Raw genomic sequence first — 25,311 nt, 5'->3', positions numbered from 1 at the left:
TTATCAAGACTGGAGTGCAGAGGTGGCGAGAAGGAGGGCGAGCTTTAATCGGGCCAAGGCGGTGCTTCATAAAAGGAAGATAAAATTTGGAATGCTGCAACCGGCAAGACTGTGGGTCACATATCAAGGGAGGCACCACTACTTTGAGACGGCGGATGAAGCGTGGACTTTATTGTAGAAGAAAAACTGGAATGAGTGGATTATTAAAAAGAACGTTTAGACAAAGTGGTGGGGCGAATGTGGGGGGCGAAGAGGGGTTTTATGTTCTAATCCTGCGGTGTGGTAACTTTTCTCTCTCCCACAGGGGGTGATGGGGGGAGGTGGGGAGGGAGAGGAGATGGGGCGTTGGCCATGGGGGGCGGGGCCAAGGGAGAAGCGCGGGCTTGGCTCCCGCGCTATGATAATTATGGCGGGAATAGAGAAGCAGGAAGGAGGGGGCGTCGCACGGTGCGAGCCGTGGTCACGGGGGGAAGCCGAGGTCAGCCAGAGTTTGCTGACTTCTGGGAGCAACATGGGGGGAGTAATTACGCTAGCGGGGGGTCTAGCGGGGGGGGTGGGAGGGGGGAATTACTGGGTTGCTGCTGCTGGGGAAAGGGGGGAGCGGGTACGGGAGAGGATGGGCGGGGGGGCACCGCCTGGGGGAGATACAGCTACGTGGGAACTGGGTGAGAAGCTGGAAAAAGATGATGGCTAATCGGCAAGGGGGGGCGGGGTGGGAAGCCCCCCAACTCGGCTGATCACGTGGAACGTGAGAGGGCTCAACGGGCCGATAAAGAGGGCACGGGTACTCGCACACCTTAAGAAACTTAAAGCAGATGTGGTTATGTTACAGGAAACGCACCTGAAACTGATAGACCAGGTTAGGCTGCGCAAAGGATGGGTGGGGCAGGTGTTCCATTCGGGGCTAGATGCGAAAAACTGGGGGGTGGCTATATTAGTGGGGAAGCGGGTAATGTTCGAGGCAAAGACTATAGTGGTGGATAACGGGGGCAGATACGTGATGGTGAGTGGCAAACTACAGGGAGAGACGGTGGTTTTGGTAAACGTGTATGCCCCGAACTGGGATGATGCCAATTTTATGAGGCGGATGCTAGGACGCATTCCGGACCTAGAGACGGGAAAGCTGATAATGGGGGGAGACTTTAACACGGTGTTGGAACCAGGGCTGGATAGGTCGAAGTCCAGGACTGGAAGGAGGCCGGCAGCAGCCAAGGTGCTTAAAGATTTTATGGAGCAGATGGGAGGTGTGGACCCGTGGAGATTCAGTAGACCTAGGAGTAAGGAGTTCTCGTTTTTCTCCTATGTCCATAAAGTCTATTCGCGCATAGACTTTTTTGTGCTGGGTAGGGCATTGATCCCGAAGGTGAGGGGAACGGAGTATACGGCTATAGCCATTTCGGATCACGCCCCACACTGGGTGGACTTGGAGATAGGGGAGGAAACAGGAGGGCGCCCACCCTGGAGAATGGACATGGGACTAATGGCGGATGAGGGGGTGTGTCTAAGGGTGAGGGGATGTATTGAAAAGTACTTGGAACTCAATGACAATGGGGAGGTCCAGGTGGGAGTGGTCTGGGAGGCGTTGAAGGCGGTGGTTAGGGGGGAGCTGATATCAATAAGGGCACATAAAGGGAAGCAGGAGAGTAAGGAACGGGAGCGGTTGCTGCAAGAACTTTTGAGGGTGGACAGACAATATGCGGAAGCACCGGAGGAGGGATTGTACAGGGAAAGGCAAAGGCTGCATGTGGAATTTGACTTGCTGACTACAGGCACTGCAGAGGCACAATGAGGGAGGCACAGGGTGTACAGTATGAATATGGAGAGAAGGCAAGCAGGTTGCTGGCACACCAATTGAGGAAAAGGGGAGCAGCGAGGGAAATAGGGGGAGTGAGGGACGAGGAAGGAGAGATGGAGCGGGGAGCGGAGAGAGTGAATGAAGTGTTCAAGACATTTTATAAAAAATTATATGAAGCTCAACCCCCGGATGGGAGGGAGAGAATGATGGACTTTTTGGATCGGCTGGAAATTCCCAAGGTGAAAGAGCAGGAAAGGGTGGGACTGGGAGCACAGATCGAGGTAGAAGAAGTGGTGAAAGGAATTAGGAGTATGCAGACGGGAAAGGCCCCGGGACCGGACGGATTCCCAGTCGAATTCTACAGAAAATATTTGGACTTGCTCGCCCCGGTACTGACGAGGACCTTTAATGAGGCAAAGGAAAGGGGACAACTGCCCCCGACTATGTCTGAAGCAACGATATCGCTTCTCTTAAAGAAGGAAAAGGACCCGCTACAATGCGGGTCCTACAGACCAATTTCCCTCCTAAATGTGGATGCCAAGGTCCTGGCCAAGGTAATGGCAATGAGAATAGAGGAATGTGTCCCGGGGGTGGTTCACGAGGACCAAACTGGGTTTGTGAAGGGGAGACAGCTGAACACGAACATACGGAGGCTGTTAGGGGTAATGATGATGGCCCCACCAGAGGGTGAAACAGAGATAGTAGTGGCGATGGATGCCGAGAAAGCATTTGATAGAGTGGAATGGGATTATTTGTGGGAGGTGTTGAGGAGATTTGGTTTTGGAGAGGGGTATGTTAGATGGGTGCAGCTATTGTATAGGGCCCCAGTGGCGAGTGTGGTCACAAATGGACGGGGATCGGCATATTTTCGGCTCCATAGAGGGACAAGGCAGGGATGCCCTCTGTCCCCATTACTGTTTGCACTGGCGATTGAGCCCCTGGCGATAGCGCTGAGGGGTTCCAAGAAGTGGAGGGGAGTACTTAGGGGAGGAGAAGAACACCGGGTATCTTTGTATGCGGACGATTTGCTACTATATGTGGCGGATCCGGCGGAGGGGATGCCAGAAATAATGCGGATACTTGGGGAGTTTGGGGATTTTTCAGGGTATAAATTGAACATGGGGAAGAGTGAGCTGTTTGTGGTGCATCCAGGGGAGCAGGGTAGAGAAATAGAGGACCTACCGTTGAGGAAGGTAACAAGAGACTTTCGTTACCTGGGGATTCAGATAGCTAAGAATTGGGGCACATTGCACAGGTTAAATTTAACGCGGTTGGTGGAACAGATGGAGGAAGATTTCAAGAGATGGGATATGGTAGCCCTGTCAATGGCAGGGAGGGTGCAGGCGGTTAAGATGGTGGTCCTCCCGAGATTCCTCTTTGTGTTTCAGTGCCTCCCGGTGGTGATCACGAAGGCTTTTTTTAAAAAGGATTGAAAAGAGCATCATGGGTTTTGTTTGGGCCGGGAAGACCCCGAGAGTGAGGAAGGGATTCTTACAGCGTAGCAGGGATAGGGGGGGGCTGGCACTACCGAGCCTAAGTGAGTACTATTGGGCCGCTAATATTTCAATGGTGAGTAAGTGGATGGGAGAGGAGGAGGGAGCGGCGTGGAAGAGATTAGAGAGGACGTCCTGTAGGGGGACTAGCCTGCAGGCTATGGTGACAGCCCCATTGCCGTTCTCACCGAGGAACTACACCACAAGCCCGGTGGTGGTAGCTACACTGAAGATTTGGGGACAGTGGAGACGGCATAGGGGAAAGACTGGAGCTTTGGGGGGGTCCCCGATAAGAAACAACCATAGGTTTGCCCCGGGGGGAATGGATGGGGGATATGGAATGTGGCAAAGAGCAGGAATAACGCAACTGAAAGATCTATTTGTGGATGGGAAGTTCGCGAGTCTGGGAGCGCTGACCGAGAAATATGGGTTGCCCCAAGGGAATGCATTCAGGTATATGCAACTGAGGGCTTTTGCGAGGCAACAGGTGAGGGAATTTCCGCAGCTCCCGACACAAGAGGTGCAGGACAGAGTGATCTCAAAGACATGGATGGGGGATGGTAAGGTGTCAGATATATATAGGGAAATGAGGGACGAAGGGGAGACTATGGTAGATGAACTAAAAGGGAAATGGGAAGAAGAGCTGGGGAAGGAGATCGAGGAGGGGCTGTGGGCGGATGCCCTCAGTAGGGTAAACTCGTCGTCCTCGTGTGCCAGGCTAAGCCTGATTCAGTTTAAGGTATTACATAGGGCGCATATGACTGGAGCGCGGCTCAGTAAATTTTTTGGGGTGGAGGATAGGTGTGCGAGGTGCTCGAGAAGCCCAGCGAATCATACCCATATGTTTTGGTCATGCCCGGCACTACGGGGGTTTTGGATGGGGGTGACAAAGGTGCTTTCAAAAGTAGTGGGGGTCCGGGTCGAACCAAGCTGGGGGTTGGCTATATTTGGGGTTGCACAAGAGCCGGGAGTGCAGGAGGCGAGAGAGGCCGATGTTTTGGCCTTTGCGTCCCTAGTAGCCCGGCGCAGGATATTGCTAATGTGGAAAGAAGCCAAGCCCCCGGGGGTGGAGACCTGGATAAATGACATGGCGGGGTTTATAAAGCTAGAGCGGATTAAGTTCGTTCTAAGGGGGTCGGCTCAAGGGTTCACCAGGCGGTGGCAACCGTTCGTCGAATACCTTGCGGATAGATAGATGGAAGGGGAAAAAGAAGGCAGCAGCAGCAGGCCAGGATTTGGGGGGGGGGGGGGGGGGGAAGAGGGCGTAACTTGTGACAAGGCAGTTGCCAATTAGGGCTAGTTTTCATTTTTGTTATTTAATATTTATTCATTTTTTGGTTTTTTGTTTATATAAAATAGGTCATTGTTACTTGTGCTGTTATAATATTGTGTAAAGGATGCACAATGTACTGTGTTGGTTGACCAAACATTTTCAATAAAATATTTATTTAAAAAAAAGGGGATAAAAGTTGCCAGGTCCAGATGAAATGCATCACAGGCTGTTGAAAGAAGCAAGAGAGGAAATAGTAGAGGCGCTGGCCATCATTTACTAATCCTCTTAGGCATGATGCCAGAAGACTGCTAACAGGTATTGGTGTTTTAAAAATGAGGGATGGAGTTAGGGCAGCTAACCTAACTACAATGATAGGAAAATTAGTGGAAACAATTCTGAAGGACATTTTAAATAATCATTTGTGATGGCCTGGGCATAGATTTCAGTAAGACAAGATCATATTGCATTGAATTTGAGAGGAGGCAATGAGGAGAGTCCATGAGAGTACCACATTTGGTGTAATAACATGGATTTGAGCAAGGCTTTTTGCAAGGCATCACATGGTTGGCTGGCCACAAAGGGGGAAGGAAGCCTGGGTCAAAGGGCAAGTTGGATATAAAATTAGCTCGATGGTAGAAAGCAATTCAATGATTTAGACTTAAATGTCAGCAGGTTAAGGAGTTTGCAAATAATAGAAAATTGGTCTTGGGGTTCATAGTGAGGATGAAAGGTGTAGACTGAAGAATGAACTGGTCAGGTGGACAATAAACTGGCAATTGGATGTCAATTTGGAGAAGAACAAAGCAATGTATATAGGAAAGGGAAGCCACAATTAAATCGGAGGATACTGGAAAGTGTAGACTGAGGAACAGAAGTATCTTGGAATGCATGCCCACATAAGCCCCTTTCTACCTATTCTAATTTCAGGGATACATCAAGAGAATATACCTTCCTTTATCAGCTGAGTCATAGAAAATAAAAGCAGGAAGGTTACAGACAGATTGACAGAGCAGAAGATTTTCACCCATCACAACTATGGTCATGCTAGAATTATAGAAAATATTAGTTGGGTCATAATTAACAGTTATAGTCACCACATTGTGATTGCATTAGAGAGTGTATAAGAAGATTTAGGAAGATGTTGCGAGGAAGAGAAAATGTTAGAAGGAAAAATTAGGTCATTTTCTTTGGAACAAAGCAAGAGAAGGGAGGGAAGATTTAATTGCGGTAATCAAAATTATGATGGGGCTAGAGTGGATAGGAAGGAACTATTCCCGGTGCAGAGAAGCCAACAGTACAGTTGATGTAAACTAAGTGACAGAAGGGAGTCGAGGAGAAATGCTTCCACCCGGAGAGGGTGGAGGGAGTCTGGAACTCACTGCCTGAAAAGGGTGTGGGGACAGAAATGTGCACTCTATTTTGAGGAATACTTATTTATGTACTGAGAAGAGCCATAACCTACACCTACAGAGATATGGACAAGAGCTGGAAAATATATTTAGGGCTGATTGATAAAGATCGGGATTTTGAATTAAATGTCTACCAATGCAATGGAAGCAAATTAAATGGAACCTCAAGATAAATATGGCTTAGGGAGACCATCTGTCGTATCATCCACCTAGAAAGATACCAAAATGCCAGTAATGAAGCAATCCCATAACTTCAGAAATGAAACAACTTGAGCAACTTTTGTCAAAAAGCAATGCAAAGGGATCAAGCCAAAAAAGGATTACATAAACGAAAAGAAAAAAGCCAGTGGATTGGCAAAACACTAAGCTAAACATTCGAATAAGAGGTGCAAAGAAATACTTTAAGAATAATTGGGAATGGGCATCAAAGCTAACAAAACATCATTAGAACTAGTAGCAAAGGAGAACGTCGGACCATTAAAGACAGATGCAGTTAAGATTATAATGGGCAATAAGGAAAGAGCTGACTTGGTAAACATTTTTGTACCTATAAGAGATACAAAAAGTTTTATGAATCATTGTCCTTTATCTTAGAATTGCAAAACAAAAGGGTAAGTGATGGATCAGTTTTACAGAACCTTGATTAGACTACACATGGGGCATTGCATTCATGATGAAATATTTGGCTTGGAGGCTATACAGCACAGATTCAACAAAATATCAGGGTTTAAAAGTTCAAACATTGAAGCCAGGTTGCACAAGCATGTTTATTCCCTGGAGTTTGGAAAGTTAAAGAATTTCTAAATGATTAAGGGATTCAATATTCAAGTACAGAGAAACTACTTCCTCTAAGAACATGGGGCATAACAGCATTAGAGCGAGACCATTCGGAAGTGAAAGCAAGAAGCATACTTTCCACAAAAGAACTGTAGCTATCCGGCTCTCTCTCATAAGACTATGGATACTAGGTCAACTGAAATTTTCAAGACTGAGGTCCAGAGCTTTTTGTTATCAAGGGTATCAAGTACATGAGAAAAGGTAGGGAAATAAACTGATACAGATCAGTGATTACCCATCTGTCCATCAGGTTAGTTGCATAAACGGGAGTGGGCAATCAGCCAACATAATGAGATTAGATTCAAGTCTGACCTAGGGAAACTTTGTTCGAGAAGCCATCCAGTAACATAAAATACCAAATTAAGTCTGCAAACTCAGGTTTCTTTCTTAAATCACACAGGTTTCCTACAGAGGCAAATTTTAAGCCTCAGCCAGGTAGTTTGAGGGAAGGAAACTAATTTGCTGTTCCAAAAAGTCACACATCAGAATTGCAATGCCAAGTCTCCATTTTATTCCAAACCCCACGGAGGACTAAATAGGCCAAGCACATAAGGGAAAGGAAGAAAACATATTTGGTACATTAGTACAAATTCCACAACAATCCAGAATAGTTCATGGGTTTTACCAGGGGGATTCTATAGCTTTAAAACATTTACAATAGTTCGAAGGTTAAACGGATTGCACCACAAATAATTGCTAAGCTATTAAATAAATCTCAAGTTGAGGAAAATAGCATAGATGCATTTGGTAGGAAGTTAGATAATTACTTGAGGGAGAAAGAAATAGAAAGATCTGCAGATAGGTTAGATGATGATGTAGTGTGAAGGGGCCAAATGGCCTGTATCTACATAATAAACTCTTTAGTCTCACCCGACTTTCTTTCACAGGAGATTTTTCGGTCACTTTTCTTTTGAACACTTGTAACACCTCTGTACAGTCTTCCAGGTGAGCCTCAGGTTCCCAAGTATCATCTTCAGAAGAATAGCCTTTCCAGTGAACTCTGTACAAGACTTCACCCTGTTAATATAAACCAAATCCATATTAGACATGAACTGCCAAACCAGACAATATTGCCAGACACTGAACGCCAGATAACATCCAGTAGTATCAAATTTAGTTAGTTTAAAATAAATCTTAAAACTTAAAAGTAAATCAACTATCTCATAATTCCAGGATTAAAATAGCCCATAAATTCACATATTTCAAGATTTGCATTACTAATTTAATAAAATGCCTTCACATATGAGCATCTAGTGATGGATAAATCAAAATATCAGGAATGTTCCAATTCGAGATCTGCCATCTTGGTAGAGCTGTGCAAGAGCTTCAAGAATCAGGAAGCCAACCATGAGCAAGCAAAGAAGAGAAACTGAGGTGGCGTTGGAGTCCTTGGTCCTGTCATCCACTTATAATCCATTCCACCTGCATCCTTTTAAAATCCTCCTTTTCACTACCTCAATAGCCAAATGATGTAACAATCCACTGTCTAATTGCCTTCAGTTTAGAAACCTGCTTTATTCCTTCCCATTTAGCTCAGCTTTACTGGTTGATCATTTCAGTACTGCCCCAATTTTTTTTTATTCTCCCCCTTTTTCACATTGTCTCCCAAATTTACATCCAACAATAAACAATAATCAGTAACGAATGTAATGCCAATCCCCATATCAATAACAACAATCTCCATCCTCCCACCAAATGCCCAAACATTAGCCCGCATGTTAACATAAACAAATGACAAAAAGGAATCAGGAGTCACCTTTAGTCACCATTAACACAGGTAGTCCTTCTCCCCCCCAACCGCCCTAATGTTTGATGTGATCCAATTCTCGAAAGTGCATAATGAATAACGCCCATGAATTGTAGGACCCATCCATCCTTCCCCCCCCCCCCCCAAATTCAAATTTGACCTTCTCAGGAGACAGGAATTCCAGCAGGAGCCTCTGCCACGCCACAGGGTGGCGAGGTTGATCTCCACCCAAACAGGATCCACCTTCGGGCAATCAGTGAAGCGAAGGCTACAACATCTGCCCCCGTGCCCGTTTCCAACCCCGGCTGGTCCAACTGTATCAGCCCCAACCTCGTACACGAGGTGGAGGCGTTCACCCTCCGGAGCACCTCACACCAGAACCCCCTCCTCCATACCCTCTCCCAACTCTTCCTCCCACTTTGCTTTGATCCCTTCTAGCAGCGCCCTCTCCTCCTCCAAAATAGCCCATAAACCGCCAATACTACCCCCTTCTCCCGTCCCCCTGTCGTCAGCACCTCCTCCAGCAATGTGGAAGCCGGCTCTACTGGGAAGCTCTGTATCTCCTTTCTGGCAAAGTCTCGAATCTGCATGTATCTAAATATTTCCCCCTTCTGCAGCCCATACTTCGCTCCCAGCTCCTTCAATCACGCAAAATGACCCCCAAGAAACATATCTTTTAGTGTCCTAATTCCGTTGTACTGCCCCAATTCTATGTTTCTGATGACCAGAAAATTACAGTCCCCACCTACCTAGCACCAATCTCTCATCGTCTTCACTCAGATACCTCATTCCTTTGATTCTATGAGGCAAAACTATATCAAAACTCCTGAACGTCAACATTCAATTTCCAGCATCTTCATGGTCACTCCACACAATCATGTCATTGTGAGCAGGTGATGTGGAAGGCAGGGAGGTGCACTGCAGCAAAAAATATTACCTCACCATTGTGTAAACAAGGTTCCCTTTAAACTTTTAGTTGTGTGTAGTCAGTTTAGGGTGCAGCTCCTTTAAAATGTTTTATTACTGCCATTAATGGGAAAATTATACATGGAACGTGGCCTGCATGTTAACTTCCAGACTGCTGCACTGCCACGCACCCTCAAAGGTCAACAGGAAGAGTGTACATAAATAAACAAATAACAATAATCTGGAATTCCTTTCATGAGTCCACTAGTTATTCCGGTAGAGTTTCCAGCTTTTGTGGAATGCAAGTTCTTTACCCAACCTTCATAACAGCAAAGAAATATATCTGGGTTGCAAGCATTCAATGCCAAAAATAGAACAGATGTTATGGGTGAGGAGTAAAGAAACCTGCACTACACAAAACATGTCTCCCTCACCCGTTGCCACCTTGCACTCACTTGCAACTCCATGTTTCCAGTTGCAAACTGACTTGATGCATTGAAGGCATTATTAGTTTCATGGTTCAGCTTGTATCCATTATAATGCAAGGTACATGGAATTGTCATTTTATACTGTTGTCACTGTATACTTCAACCATTTCACTGATCTTCCAGAAGTTGATTCCTGACCTGAACTTTTCTTGTATGCTCTCATGTTATGTAATCCCCTCAGTTTGAACCCTGAGGGAGCTGCTTATGAGGAAAATTGAAGTAAAAGAAAGAAGGAATAAGAAAATAAGGATAACATGGTAAACAAAATGCAAGAAAGTTAATGAATATGCCAGCAAGAAAAAGTGCAAAGTTTAAAATGAAGAATAAAAAAAATAATAAATTCATGGATGTGCAGAAGTTATCCTTAGTGGAAAATGAAATGGCTCAGATGACAGTCCCAGAAACAGTCAGTCTGAATTATTTATATCCCTTCAATTCTGTTTTATTGGAACCAACTATCTGCAGGGTTAGAGATCCAAATCAACCCACAGTAGTCCAGTTCACTATAGCTACATATCACCATTATGGTTTTGTACACCCGCTAAATTGGAGAAAAAGCAAGAGAAAGAAAGGTTTCACATTTATATAATGCATTGCACGACCTTCAAATATTCCAAAGCGTTTAACATCCAATTAAGTACTTCTGAAGTGCAGTCACTGCTATAATGCAAAAAAATGGTAGCCACCTTACACACAGTAAGACTCTACAAACAGCTATGTGATAGTGGCATGGTGCAAGGACAACAATCTCTCCCTCAATGTCAGCAAAACTAATGAGCTGGTCATTCACTTCAGGAAGCCAAGTGTTGTACGCACCACTGCCTGCATCAATGGTGCCGAGGTGAAGATGATTGACAGATTCAAATTTCTTCTTTTTTTTTTTATAAATGCTTTTATTCTCCTTTATCACATTTTCTTCAAAATTTACTCCCACCAACAAACAGTAAACGGTAACGAATACAATGTCAATCCCCTTATTAACAACAATCCCATTCTCCCACCAACCCTCAAACAACAGCCCGCATGACAATATAAACATCAAATTTTTAAAAAAGGAATCAGGAATCACCCAGTTACCATTAACATATATAGTCCACCCCCCGCCTCTCCCCAGATAATATTCAAGGCCATCCACTCCCCGGAAGTGTACAATGAGAGGCCCCTGCCCGGGTCTCATTCCCCTCCCATCCCCTCTGTCTGGTCCACCCATGTCAACACTACGACCAAGAAAGCACAACAGCGCCTATACTTCCTCAGGAAACTAAGGAAATTCAGCATGTCCTCATTGACTCTTACCAATATTTACAGATGCACCCTAGGTCCACCCATGTCGACACTACGACCAAGCACAACAGCGCCTATACTTCCTCAGGAAATTTGGCATGTCCACTTTGACTCTTACCAATTTTTACAGATGCACCATAGAACGCATCCTATAATAAATGTAAGCACAATTACTGCGGATGCTGGACTGTGAAAGGCATGGGGGTAACGTTTTGAGTCCAGGGCGCACAGGCGCGCACACACACATCCACGCACGCGCACACACAAATTATTACCCAACAGCACGTCTTTCGGGACTTGTGGGACAGAGCAACCGGCGGAAACCCACAGACACAGGAAGAACGTGCAGACTCCGCAGACAGTGACCCAAGCCAAAAGACAGTTAAAATGAAATGGAATGAAAACAAAGGGGTCAAGGTGGGGTAGAGCTAATCATCTGAAGTTGTTGAATTCGATGTTGAGACAGGAACGCTGTAGCGTGCCTAAATCGGAAGATGAGCTGCTGCTCCTCCAGTTGGCGTTGAGCTTCACTGGAACATTGCAGCAGGCCAAGGACAGACATGGGAGCAGGATCTTGTGTTAAAATGGCAAGCAACGGGAAGGTCAGGGTCCTGAATGTGCACAGAATGGCCTCCTTCTGCACTGTAAATTCTATGCACATTCGGCAAAGCAATCACCCAGTCTACGTTTGGTCTCTCTGATACAGAGGAGACCACATCCTAGAAAGCATCCTATCTGGCTGTATCACAGCTTGGTATGGCAACTGCTCGGCCCAAGAAACTACAGAGAGTCGTGAACACAGACCAGTCCATGTCGCAAACCCGCCTCCCATCCACTGACTCGGTCTGCACCTTCCGCTGCCTTGGGAAAGCGGGCAGCATAATCAAAGACCCCACTCACCCAGGTTATTCTCTCTTGCAACTTGTTCCATGTGGAAGAAGATACACAAGTCTGAGAACACACACCAACAGATTCAAAAACAGCTTCTTCCCTGCAGTTACTAGGCTCCTGAATGACCCTCTTATGGACTGAACTGATCGGTCTACATATCTTCTCTACTGTTGTTAGCATTATACTCTGTATGCTCCACCCGATGTCTATGTATTTATATTATGTATTTATCATATGTCCCATGTTTTTTCATGCATGGAACGATCTACCGGAACTGTACGCAGAACAATACTTTTCACCGTATCTCGGTACACATGACAATAAATTGAAATCTAAATCTAGATATTTAGTTTTTGTGATCTAGGTTGAAAGATAAATATTAAAAAGCATACTGTGAAGAGCTCCCCTGCTCTTTAAAATATTATCTATATATGTGTTTCTGGAACATACCTCTTCATTCACCTGAGGAAGGAGCAGCGCTCCAAAAGCTAGTGACATTGAGACAAACCTGTTGGACTTTAACCTGGTGTTGTAAGACTTTGTACTTTAAAATATTGGCATGGATCTTTTAAATCCATCCGAGGAGGCAGACAGGACTTGTGTTCCAACTGTATGCACTGGAGTGCCAATGGGAATTTTGTACTCAACTCTATGGAGCAGATATTGAACCCAAAAACTACTGACCAAGGTACTAACATTCAGCTGCAACTGACTAGAAAAAACAATTTAACACTGATCGTCTCCAATTCCCCCACTGTTGCTGGTAATCAGGTTTCACAAGTACATGCCCTGGCACAAAATTCAACTCCTACCTACTCAACATAAATTTTAAAGGCAATGGTTTTACAGTGTATTAGGATATCTTGAGGATTCCAAGTTGTACTTGAAACATACTTGATTTAAACTGCAATCCCAAAGTTGTAGTGCAAAAATGATTCCATAGGGGCAGCTCAGTGGTTAGCACTACTGCCTCACGGCACCAAGGTCCCAGGTTCGATCCCGGCTGGGTCAGTCTGTGCAGAGTTTGCACATTCTCCCCGTGTTTGCGTGGGTTTTGCCTCCACAACCCAAAGATGTGCAGGGTAGGTGGATTGATCCCGTTAAATTGCCCCCTATGATTCCATTATTGGTGCATGCTTTTATATCATTTTTGTGCAAAGGTTCACAAGCAGCAATAAATCCAACACATTCAGTATAACCAATTATCCAGTACACCTGCTACACTAGCAGCAGTAAGGTCTATCACCGGTTTCTTTCCTATTACAAATTTAGACATTGTGAAAGTCTTGGCTTACCCATGATGCACAGCAAAACCACTCATCTGTATTAGGTGGACTGGCCATGATAAATTGCCCTCAGTGTCCAAAATTGCCCTTAGTGTTGGGTGGGGTTACTGGGTTATGGGGATAGGGTGGAGGTGTTGACCTTGGGTACGGTGCTCTTTCCAAGAGCCGGTGCAGACTCGATGGGCCGATTGGCCTCCTTCTGCACTGTAAATTCTATGATAATCAAATTCTATGTATCACACTATGTATGCAACACTCATTCGTTAAAATATTACAGGTACCGTAGTTCCAAAACTATTTGTGTGTATCTGCATGTATCAAGTAATCTGATGGTACTTAAATCTTTTTTAAATTGCTTTGAACAAGGAAAGATAGAGAAAAAAATAGAAAATAAGTTGAATAATGGTGTAAACTTGAAAGGAGATATTAAAAAAAAGTTCTAATTTGCTTGATGATTATATTTTTCTTAACCAGGTACACAGAAACAAAAGTAGTTATAGTCCAATTGCAAGCCAATTCCCACTAGCCCTCCATCCTCACCTTTTAAAATGATTATTCTCCAAACTAAAAATCATACAGCTTTAATTTATTACAAAATGGTTACAAAGTACAGAAATGTTGACCTGTTTTAACCAGATAGCTTTCCCCCTCAATCGCTTTGTCCAAACTTTTACACGTTCACTGGGTTGATGAGAAGATTTTTTAAAAAATATTTGGATTAGTTTTTCTTAACTTGGGCCGAACATCAGCCCTAGCAAGTGCCAGCCAACTTGTTAACAGCTACAGTTGAGAAGGGTGGGGAAGGAAAAAAGAAAAACATGTTCTAGCCAAAAGTGAACCCAAAGGTCACATGCATTGATAGTACAATCTGTTCCTTGTTGACACCCAAAAATCATTTTGCCCCCCCAAAAGGCCAAATTTCAGCATGTTTCATAGTTTGATTTTCATCCCAACATTTAGATACCCACCCGTTCAGTTTATAAATTAATATCCCACTGGTTCCCAATCTTCTGATTACATTTTCCTATGCTCAAACCAATGTAAAAATGGTGTTAGTAATCATTTAGTCAAGATAATATAATAATCTTTATTGTCACAAGTAGGCTTCACTGCAATGAAGTTACTGTGAAAAGCCCCTAGTCGCCACATTCCGGCACCTGTTCGGGTACACGGAGGGTGAATTCAGAGCATCCAAATTACCTAACAGCACGTCTTTTGGAACATGTGGGAGGAAACCGGAGTATCCGGAGGAAACCCACGCAGACACACGGAGAACGTGCAGACTCCACACAGACTCCCAAGCCGGGAATCAAACCTGGGTCCCTGGAGCTGTGAAGCAACAGTGCTAACCACTGTGCTACCATGCCGCCCAAGAGTAGGCAAGTGTGGTTTACTTAAAACAGCTAATATTAACTGGAAGGAAATTCTTAAACAAAAATATGTAAGCACAATACAGATCCTTGTACTGACACCAGATTTACTTTATCTATATAAAACGTGCTTCAAGCCTCTATCAGGTCTTTTTCCCCTTCTTCAATAAAAATGCAATTTCCTCTTCCTTGTTGAGTCTTCATTACCACAAAAGTATTATTGCTGAATGAGGAGCTGGTAGATAAATCATAAAAAGGGAACTTCTATATTTCATGGACATGATTTACTATTCTTCTCAACTGCATTCCTCCCAAAATAAAATTGCAGCTGCACTTAAAAGCAGCAATAAGTGCTTTACTGGTGAGAACAACATCCAGCAGATGGAGTGATAGGCAGATAAACAAAATAAAACAAAACAGGGTTATTAAATATTGAAGTTTGTACTTAGTCAATCTATTTTTCTTGAATAGCTTACAAACTCTGCCAATTAATCCTTGGCTCATGATTACGCCACACATCTAATATTTCAAAATATTAATGATCTAACAATTTGCATTATGTAATATAAACTCTAAGTAACAAATGAGCACATCTAATTTTGAATTCCTGGACAATTCAAATAAAGCAACTTTGAATCACAAAGAAATGGGATAATCTTTCAGACTTTAATGTTCCCGACAAGAAGTCTTGCCTGTCAGGGAAGCTCTAATATAGGCTAACAAACTAAGCCCCCACTGGAAGCATGTTGTGAACTTAAATTGTGACAGAACCTGCACACCATCATCATAACATTTTATCTAAACAACCAATGGTCTCTATACACAAAGAAAAATGTTTTCACTCTTTTGCCAGACCTTGTAAATAAACTTCAAAACTTAAAATGTAAATGGAGATAGAACAATGGGTAAAAATGCAAATTCACCAAATGATGAGCCAAGGCACATCCATGCATAGAATCAAAGGAGGCCATTTGGCCCAACAAGTCTGCACCAGCCCTTGGAAAGAGCACACTACTTAAGCCCACACCTCCACCCTATCCACGTAACCCAGGAACCCCACCTAACCCTTTTGGACACGAAGGGCAATTTGGTGTGGCCAGTCGACCTAACGTGCACATCTCTGGACTGTGGGCGGAAACCAGAGCACCCGGAGGAAACCCACGCAGACACAGGGAGAACGTCCAGACTCCGCACAGACAGTGACCCAAGCCAGAAATCAAACCTGGGAGCCTGGAGTGGTGAAGCAACAGTGCTAACCACTGGCTACCATGCCGCCCATTAGTAGTTCGGGAAGTTAACAATTTGGAATTTACCCCCAAGCAATAATATTTTGTACTGCTTCGGTTCAATATTTGTGATAGTGCCTTTACTAAACAGTGAAATAGACATTGAGTAAGGAGGAGAGTATATTTAGTGCAAGACATGTAACAGTACAATGGATGGCACCGAATCTATATTTGCAGAAAGTTAACCAGTATCTTTAGACATTTTGCTTCTAATACAAAATAACTAACTGTATTTCCCAATCATCAGAGCCAAAATATTGCCCAGGATGCATAAATATTCATTATGCTCCACTTGGAATATAGAATTGTTCAAAAAACAGCATTGCTTATAAACACAGTATGCAAGAATACCAGCATGCGGCAAAGAATACATGCCTCCCAGAAAAGCCAGCGAAGAGGATGGCAGGAAAAAAAATTGAATAATTGGACAAGTCTTCTCAGATGTCTTTTACACATGCTAGCTGTCAACTGTGAGTGGTTAGGTCAGTGGCAGACACCAACCTGTTTATATATGGATAACCTCCGAGGGGCGAAGAGAGGTGGAATGTGGGGCAGGAGGAGGGACCCTCCCAAGGAGAGGAGAGAGCCCCCCCATGGGGTCGGCAGGGAAGGGAATGGGACAGCAAGAGGGATGCTCTCCAGGGCAACAGAGCAGGACATCCTACAAGGTTTTGGTGGATAGGGTGGCACAGGTACGCCCCCCTCCCCCAGTGCTGTTGGATCCCCGGAGAGAGATCCTCCAAAGGTGAGGAAAGGGGCAAAATAGGGACGGTGACCCTCCAAAAGGGACGTGGAAATACTTCTGGAAACGATTTTAGGATCTAACCCGGTCTACGTTTGCAATATGGCACAAATATAAATTGAACGGCAATTTTGTTTGAAGTAATCAATGCGTAAAACTTTGCTTGAACTCGGTCATGAAGAAATGTTTACTTCATGAAACAGTACTGATTATTTCTAAAAGTACTTACTTTGCGATTGCACTAAAACTTGCTCTCGCGTTTTGCTAATGACACTAATTAGTAAGCGATTAGCATCGACTTACTGTCTTCTAGTTCGTCCGGAACTTTTGGTTAATCTAATACTAAAGAAATGTAAGTCGCGGAAATGGAACTGGCCTTTCCCCACAACATTCCCATCCAGGATGGGTATGGAGGGAAAAGTGTCAGAGCAAAGCGGTGCTGTGGTTCCAGGCGCTAGGCAGGTGGAGGGAGCCGGGCCGCAGGCCTCACTTTACCATCACACACACCGCCTGGCTCCATGTTCAATAAAACGCAACTCTCCCCCCACAGCCTCTCAAATAACTCTCACCTCGGAAACCTTCATGTCCACTATCCTCTCCACTTCATACACATCTTCCTCCGCTTCGCTTTCTTGTTCCGATTTATCCGCAGCCGCCTCCTCCACCGCCGCCTCCATGATCGTGAACGTTGTCGATGATCAACACACCCGATCCGAGCCGCCGAGTCTGAAAAAAAAACTGCACAAGCAACGAAGACTGGGGGAGGGATGTTGTTGGTGCTAATGACGTCGGTTAGAACCAATCAAAGGTGATAGCTGTTTTGATTGACACTGCGAGAAACCAATAGGAGATCACGATAGCCAACCATTGTGGCCGTCTTCGTCCGTCAATGGGTGGCCGTCACCGTCCGTTAATGGGTGGCCGTCTCTCACCCCTGCCCCTCCCTCCCCATCCACCTACCTCCCAGAACCCTACCCGCAGCTCGCCAGCTGCCCCTCCCCCCAGCTCGCAGGCTGCCCCTCCCCCCACGCCAGATGCCGTTCTCCCCTCGCCAGCTGCCCCTACACCGGCCCCCATCGCCAGTTGCCCCTCCCCCTCTCCCCTGCCCCTCCCCCCCATCCACACACAGCCCAAGCAGCAGTCGAATAGAATATTTTCTACAGCTTTAAAAAAAAATTATTAAAATTTTCACAAAATATCAACAGCAAAATGTAAAAGGAACCCAATACAATTAAGTACAAAACAAAACAAAACAACCCAGTGCCCCCCTCCCCCCTATACATATATAATAAAGTAACACCCCAAATTAACACATAGCAAATATATACACCCCCTCAGATCTCCCAGTATAGACAAACAAAAATAAAATAGAACTCCCCCCCCCCCCCAGTTGCTGCTGACCATTTGTCATGATATTCAGATAAACATCACAACATACACACTGATGGACAGATCAACGGACCAATCAATACACACGCAACATCACAGCCAATCACAAGCAAAAGCAGACACACGATAAAACGGGGAACACGACACTTCCCGCTCGTTCCAGCAGGAGACAGCTCAGGGCACAGAGCTCACAACAAGCCACTCAGACATTCACCATGTGCTGAGTGCCTCTCCAAGATAGTGTTAGGGCTGGGTCCACAGGTTAGAGGGCAATGAACGAACCACAGTAACCAGTTTACAGATGTTAATATTGTTAGTAATAAAACTGAGTTGTACCTTCCGCAACCGTGTTGGTTCATCTGTGTAGCAGAGCACCCAACACACCATTGTCTACCGTTCTGCCAGGAAGTCCAAGCACGGTTGCCACCGCCTGAAAAACCCTTGCACCGATCCCCTTACGGCAAATTTCACCCTCTCCAATTTAATAAACCCTGCCATATCGTTGATCCAGGATTCCACGCTTGGGGGCCGCGCATCCTTCCACCGAAGAAGAATCCTTCGCCGTGCTACCAGGGATGAAAATGCCAGAATACCGGCCTCTTTTGCCTCCTGTACTCCCGACTCCCCTGCAACCCCAAATATTGCGAGCCCCCAGCCCGGTTTGACCCTGGATACTACCACACTCGACACCGTCCTCGTTACACCCTTCCAAAATTCCTCCAGCGCTGGGCATGCCCAGAACATATGGGTGTGATTTGCTGGGCTTGCTGAGCACCTGACACACCTGTCCTCACCCCCCAAAAACCGGCTCATCCTTGTCCCGGTCATGTGTGCCCTGTGCAGCACCTTAAACTGTATGAGGCTGAGCCTCGCGCACGAAGAGGAAGAGTTCACCCTCGCAAGGGCATCTGCCCACGTCCCCTCCTCGATCTCCTCCCCCAACTCCTCCTCCCACTTACCTTTCAGCTCCTCCACCGAGGCCTCCTCCACCTTCTGCATCACCGGGTATGTTGCCGAAATCTTCCCCTCTCGAACCCACCCCCCCCCCGAGAACACCCTGTCCTGTACCGTGCGTGCCAACAGCAGCGGGAATTCCACCACTTGCCGCCTGGCAAACACCCTTAACTGTAGATACCTAAAGGTGTTCCCCGGGGAACACCTTTAGGTTCCTCCTCCAGCTCACCCAGGCTCGCAAACTTCCCATCCACAACAGGTCCCACAACCTTCTTATCCCTGCCCTGTGCCACCCCGAAAACCCTCCATCTATTTTCCCAGGTACAAACCAGTGGTTCCCCCGTATCGGGGTCCACACCAAGGCCCCCACTTCCCCCCTGTGCCGCCTCCACTGCCCCCAGATTTTGAGGGTAGCCACCACCACCGGGCTCGTGGTATACCTCATTGGAGGGAGTGGCAGCGGCGCCGTTGCCAGCGCCTCCAGACTCGTACCCTCACAGGACCCGTCTCCAGCCTCTTCCATGCTGCCCCCTCCCCCTCCATCACCCACTTGCGCACCATCGCCGCATTGGCGGCCCAGTAGTACCCACAGTGGTTGGGCAGTGCCAGCCCCTCCCCATCCCTACTCCACTCCAGGAACACGCTTCTCACCCTCGGAGTCCCTCGCGCCCACACAAACCCCGTTATGCTCCTGTTGACCCGCCTAAAGAAGGCCTTCGGGATAAGAATGGGGAGGCACTGGAACTGGAATAAAAACCTTGGGAGCACTGTCATCTTGACTGACTGCACCCTACCCGGCAGGGACAGCGGCAATGTGTCCCACCTCTTAAACCCCTCCTCCATTTGCTCCACCAGTCTCGTGAAATAAAGTCTATGTAGGGCCCCCCAGCTCCTGGCCACCTGGACCCCCAAATACCTGAAGCTCCTCTCCGCCCTTTTTAGTGGGAGCTCGCCAATCCCCCTCTCCTGGTCCCCTGGGTGAACCACGAACAACTCGCTCTTCCCCATGTTGAGCTTGTACCCTGAGAAATCCCCAAACTCCCCGAGGATCCTCATTACTACTGGCATTCCCCCCACCGGGTCCGCCACATATAGCAGCAAGTCGTCCGCATAGAGCAACACCCTATGATCCTGCCCACCCCACACCAACCCCCTCCAGTTCCTCGACTCCCTCAGTGCCATAGCCAGGGGTTCAATCGCCAGTGCGACGAGCAGGGGGGACAGGGGACACCCCTGCCTCGTCCCTCGATGCAACCAAAAGTACTCAGACCTCCTCTTGTTCGTGGCCACACTCGCCATCGGGACCTCGTACAACAGCCTAACCCACCTAACGAACCCGTCCCCAAACCTGAACCTCTTCAGCACCTCCCACAAGTACCCCCACTCTACCCTATCGAAGGCCTTCTCAGCGTCCATCGCCACCACTATCTCCGCCACCACTATCTCCGCCACCCCCACCCCCCCTCCCTCGCCGGCATCATGATAACGTTCAAAAGCCTCCGCACATTCGCGTTCAACTGCCTCCCCTTCACGAACCCCGTCTGGTCTTCGTGGATGATCTGCGGCACCCAATCCTCAATTCTCGTGGCTAAAACCTTCGCCAGCACCTTGGCATCTACGTTTAACAACAAAATCGGCCTGTAAGACCCACACTGCAGGGGATCCTTGTCCCGTTTCAGGATCAAGGAGATCAGTGCCCGGGACATCGTCGGGGGCAAGGCCCCCCCCTCCCTTGCCTCACTGAAGGTCCTAACCAGCAATGGGACCAACAGGTCCACATATTTTTTGTAGAATTCGACCGGGAAACCGTCCAGCCCCAGTGCCTTCCCCGCCTGCATGCTCCCTATCCCTTTGGCCAGCTCCTCCAGCCCAATCAGGGCCCTTAATCCCACCACCAGTCCCTCCTCCACCTTCGGGAACCTCAATTGGTCCAGAAAGCGGCCCATCCCGCCCTCCTCCAGTGGGGGCTCGGACCGATACCGTTCCTCATAAAAGTCCCTGAAGACCCTATTAATGCCAACCGCACTCCGCACCACAGTCCCTCCCCTATCCTTTACTCCCCCGATCTCCCTAGCTGCGTCCCGCTTCCGAAGCTGATGCGGCAGCATCCGGCTTGCCTTTTCCCCTTTTCATAAACCGCCTCCTGGGCCTTCCTCCACTGCGCCTCCGCCTTCCTGGTGGTCAACAGGTCAAATTCGGCCTGGAGGCTACGCCACTCCCTCAACAGTCCTTCCTCTGGCACCTCCACGTACCTCCTGTCTACCCTCACCATCTCCCCCACCAGCCTCTCCCTCTGCTCTCTCCTCTCCTTGTGGGCCCTAATGGAGATCAGCTCTCCCCTAACTACCACCTTCAGCGCCTCCCAGACCATCCCCACTTGGACCTCCCAGTTATCGTTGGCCTCCAGGTATCTCTCTATGCTTCCTCGGACCCGCTCGCTCACCTCCTCGTCCTCCAACAGCCCCACCTCCAAGCGCCAGAACGGGCACTGGACCCTCTCCTGCCCCAGCTCTAGGTCTACCCAATGCTGGGCGTGATCCGAAATGGCTATCGCCGAGTACTCGGTATCCTCTACTCTCGCTATCAGCGCCCTGCTCATAACAAAAAAAGTCGATCCGGGAATAGGCCTTATGAACGTGCGAGAATAATGAAAATTCCCCAGCCCCCGGCCTTGCAAATCTCCAAGGGTCCACACCTCCCATCTGGTCCATAAACCCCCTCAGCACTTTAGCCGCCACCGGCCTCCCACCCGTTCTCACTGGAGCGGTCCAGTGCCGGATCCAACACCGTGTTAAAGTCCCCCCACTTCCAAGTCCGGGATCTGACCCAACATGCGCCACATAAAACTCGCATCATCCCAGTTCGGGGCGTACACGTTGACCAGCACCACCGTCTCCCCTTGCAGCTTACCACTTACCATTACGTACCTGCCGCCATTGTCTGTCACAATGCTCGACACCTCGAACGACACCCTCTTTCCCACCTAGATCGCCACCCCGTGATTTTTGGCATCGAGCCCTGAATGAAACACCTGACCTACCCACCCCTTCCTCAATCTTACCTGGTCTGCCACCTTCAGGTGTGTCTCCTGGAGCATGACCACATCCGCCTTCAGCCCCTTCAAGTGCGCGAACACCCGGGCCCGCTTAACCGGCCCGTTCAGTCCCCTTACGTTCCCGGTTATCAGCTGGATCAGGGGGCTACCCGCCCCCCCACCCCCGCCGGCTAGCCATAGCCCCTCCTCGGCCAGCCACGCGCCCGCACCCCACACCCGGCCCGTTCCTCACGGCGATAGACCCCGGTCCCAACCCCCTCTACTCGCTCCAGCTCCCCCTTGACCATACCAGCAGCAACTCGGTTCCCCCGCCCCCCCCCCCCCCACCACCACCAGCTAGGACCCCTCCTAGCTGCTTTGCTCCCCCCATTGCACTCCCGCAAGTCAGCTGACTCCTGCTGACCCCGGCCACTCCCGCCTCTCCTTCGACTCCTCCCATTGTGGGACTTCTCCTCCCCCTCCATTACCCACCAGCAGGCTCTCCACCTCCCCCTTCCATTCCAAGCGCGGGGGGAAAAAACGTGCTTCCCCGCCCCGGCCCTGCCCCCTCCAGCCTTCAGCGCGGGAAAAAGCCCACGCTTTCCATCTGCCTGGCCCCGCCTCCTCTGGCGCAGCTCCTTTTACAGGCCCAGTCCCCTCACCCCCGACTCGGGCCTCCCCCTCCCCCGCGGGACCCCATCCCCCCTACCGGCCATCCACCCCCTACTCCGTATACTTGCCTCCCTCCAAGAGCCCATCCGACAGACCCAACCAAAACAGTGCCCAACCCACCCTAACCACCCACACCGAATCAAAAAGAAACAAGAACAAAGAACCCCCCCTCAAAATGTAACACAACAACAACAATCCCCAAGCCCGACCCCCCATCCCGACCCTCAGTTTGTGACCAGCTTCTCGGCCTGAACAAAGGCCCACGCCTCCTCCGGGGACTCAAAATAATGGTGCCGGTTCTTGTAGGTAACCCACAGTCACGCCGGCTGCAGCATGCCAAACTTCACCCCCTTCCTGTGCAGCACTGCCTTCGCCCGGTTGTACCCAGCCCTCTTCTTCGCCACCTCCGCGCTCCAGTCCTGATATATTTGAATCTCCGCTTCTCCCACCTGCTGCTCCTCCCTTTCTTGGCCCACCTGAGTACGCTCTCCCGATCAGCGAACTGATGAAACCACACCAGCATCGCCCGCGACGACTCGTTAGCCTTGGGCCTCCTCGCCAGCACTCTATGGGCCCCTTCCAGCTCCAGGGGTCCCTGGAAGGACCCTGCTCCCATCAGCGAGTTTAACATGGTGACCACATAGGACCCCACGTCCGACCCCTCCAGCCCCTCCGGGAGGCCCAGGATCCGCAGATTCTTCCGCCTCGACCGGTTCTCCATGTCCTTGAACCCTTCCTGCCATTTGTTGTGGAGTGCCTCATGCACCTCCACCTTTACCGCTAAGCCCAAGATATCGTACTCATTATCAGAGATCTTTTGTCGGACCTCGCGGATTGCCACCCCCTGGGCCGCCTGGGTCTCCAGCAGCTTATCAATAGAAGCCTTCATCTGCTCCAGCAGGTCCACTTTGAGCTCCCTGAAGCAGCGCTGGATAACCTCCTGCTGCTCCTGCGCCCACTGCATCAACGCTGCCTGGTCCCCGCCCGCCGCCATCTTGCTCTTCTTCCCTCGCACTTTCTTTGGGTTCACCACCACCTTTTTAGTCGCCCCGCTCCTGGTCCAAGCCATACACTGTCGAGGGAATGTTGCAGTCTTCTTCCCACACCGGGAAATGTCGAGAAAATTCCATTGGGGGCCCTGAAAAGAGCCCAAAGGTCCGTTCCAAGCGGGAGCTGCTGCATAGCCGCAACCGGAAGTTATTTTCTACAGCTTTAATCACAAACCATAACCCAATGAATGACACTCAAGTTCAACCAATTAAAGCCCTATCGTTAAAAAAAAACCATATTAAAACCTCACCCGCAGCAACAACTTGCATTTATCTGACGCCTTTATCCCAGTAAAATGTCTCAAGTGCTTCGTCAGGTTTGTCCGTCCCCCGCCTGGGGTAACGTGGAAAGAAAATTCAGTTAGTTGTCTTTTTTTTACAATGGATTTAATGGAAATTGTATGGGGGGCAGGGAAAGGGGCTATTAACTGTACATAAGGAGCGCATTCGGCCCATTGAGTCTGTACCGACCCTCTGAAAAAGCACTCTAGCTAGCCACCCCCCCCCACCCATCTGCCAAACCCCTAACCCCACCTAACCTGCACATCGGTGGACAATTTTATCATAGCCAATCCACCTAACCTGCACACATTTGGTCTGTGGGAGGAAACAAGAGCACCTGGAAGAAACCCAGACACAGTGGGTTTCCTCCGGGTGCGCTGGTTTCCTCCCACAGTCCAAAGATGTGCAGGTTAGGTGGATTGGCTATGCTAAATTGCCCTTAGTGTCCAATAAGGTTCGGTGGGGTTACTGGGTTACGGGGACGGGGTGGAGTTGTGATCTGAAGTCGGGTACTTTTTCCAAGGGCCAGTGCAGACTTGATGGGCAGAATGGCCTCCTTCTGCATTGTAGATTCTACGATTCTATGATCTTTCAGCCCGGGTTAGACAGAGAAAGAGAGCGCGTTATGAACGTCACCAAACAAGAGGTAATGAATATAAATTGAATGTTATAATAGAATCACTACAGTGCAGGAGGCCATTTAGCCCTTCAAGTCTGCACCGGCCCTCTGAAAGGGCAGCCCATCTAGGGTCAGGCCCCGCCCTATCCCCATAACCCACCTAACCTAACTTTTTGGACACTAAGGGATAATTGATCATGGACAATACACCTAACCTGCACATCTTTGACTGTGGGAGGAAACCAGAGCACCCAGAGGAAACCCATGCAGACAAGGGGAGAAAGTACGAAATCCACACAGACAATAACCCGAGGCCAGAACTGAACCCGTGTCCCTGTCGCTGTGAGGCAGAAGTGCTAACCACTGTGCCTCCGTGTCGCCCAGTAAATTTGGATGATGGTCTGTGAGAAGTTACAGGGCTATGTGTAGGGATTGGGGGAATAGAGAGCATAGTTAATTTGTGCTGAAGAGGTAGTATTTGTTCACGGCAGCTATTTTCCTTGAC

At 48.1% G+C, this 25,311-nt stretch overlaps 1 protein-coding gene across 1 annotated transcript in view; it reads right to left on the bottom strand.

The window, feature by feature from the left end:
- Positions 1-17,638, bottom strand: part of mphosph8 (M-phase phosphoprotein 8) — a 108,164-nt gene extending 90,526 nt beyond the window's left edge. The window contains exons 1-2 of the mRNA XM_072476816.1: positions 17,377-17,638; positions 7,678-7,824 (exon numbers count right to left, since the gene is read on the bottom strand). Coding sequence (XP_072332917.1) covers positions 7,678-7,824; positions 17,377-17,484 — 255 coding nt within the window. The 5' untranslated portion in view covers positions 17,485-17,638. The remainder of the gene's footprint in view (positions 1-7,677; positions 7,825-17,376) is intronic.
- Between the last annotated feature and the right edge of the window lie 7,673 nt (positions 17,639-25,311).

This window comes from Scyliorhinus torazame, chromosome 15 (genome assembly GCF_047496885.1).
Source record: "Scyliorhinus torazame isolate Kashiwa2021f chromosome 15, sScyTor2.1, whole genome shotgun sequence".
NCBI classification, from domain to species: Eukaryota; Metazoa; Chordata; class Chondrichthyes; order Carcharhiniformes; family Scyliorhinidae; genus Scyliorhinus; species Scyliorhinus torazame.
This window is presented reverse-complemented; position numbering and strand designations above follow the sequence as displayed.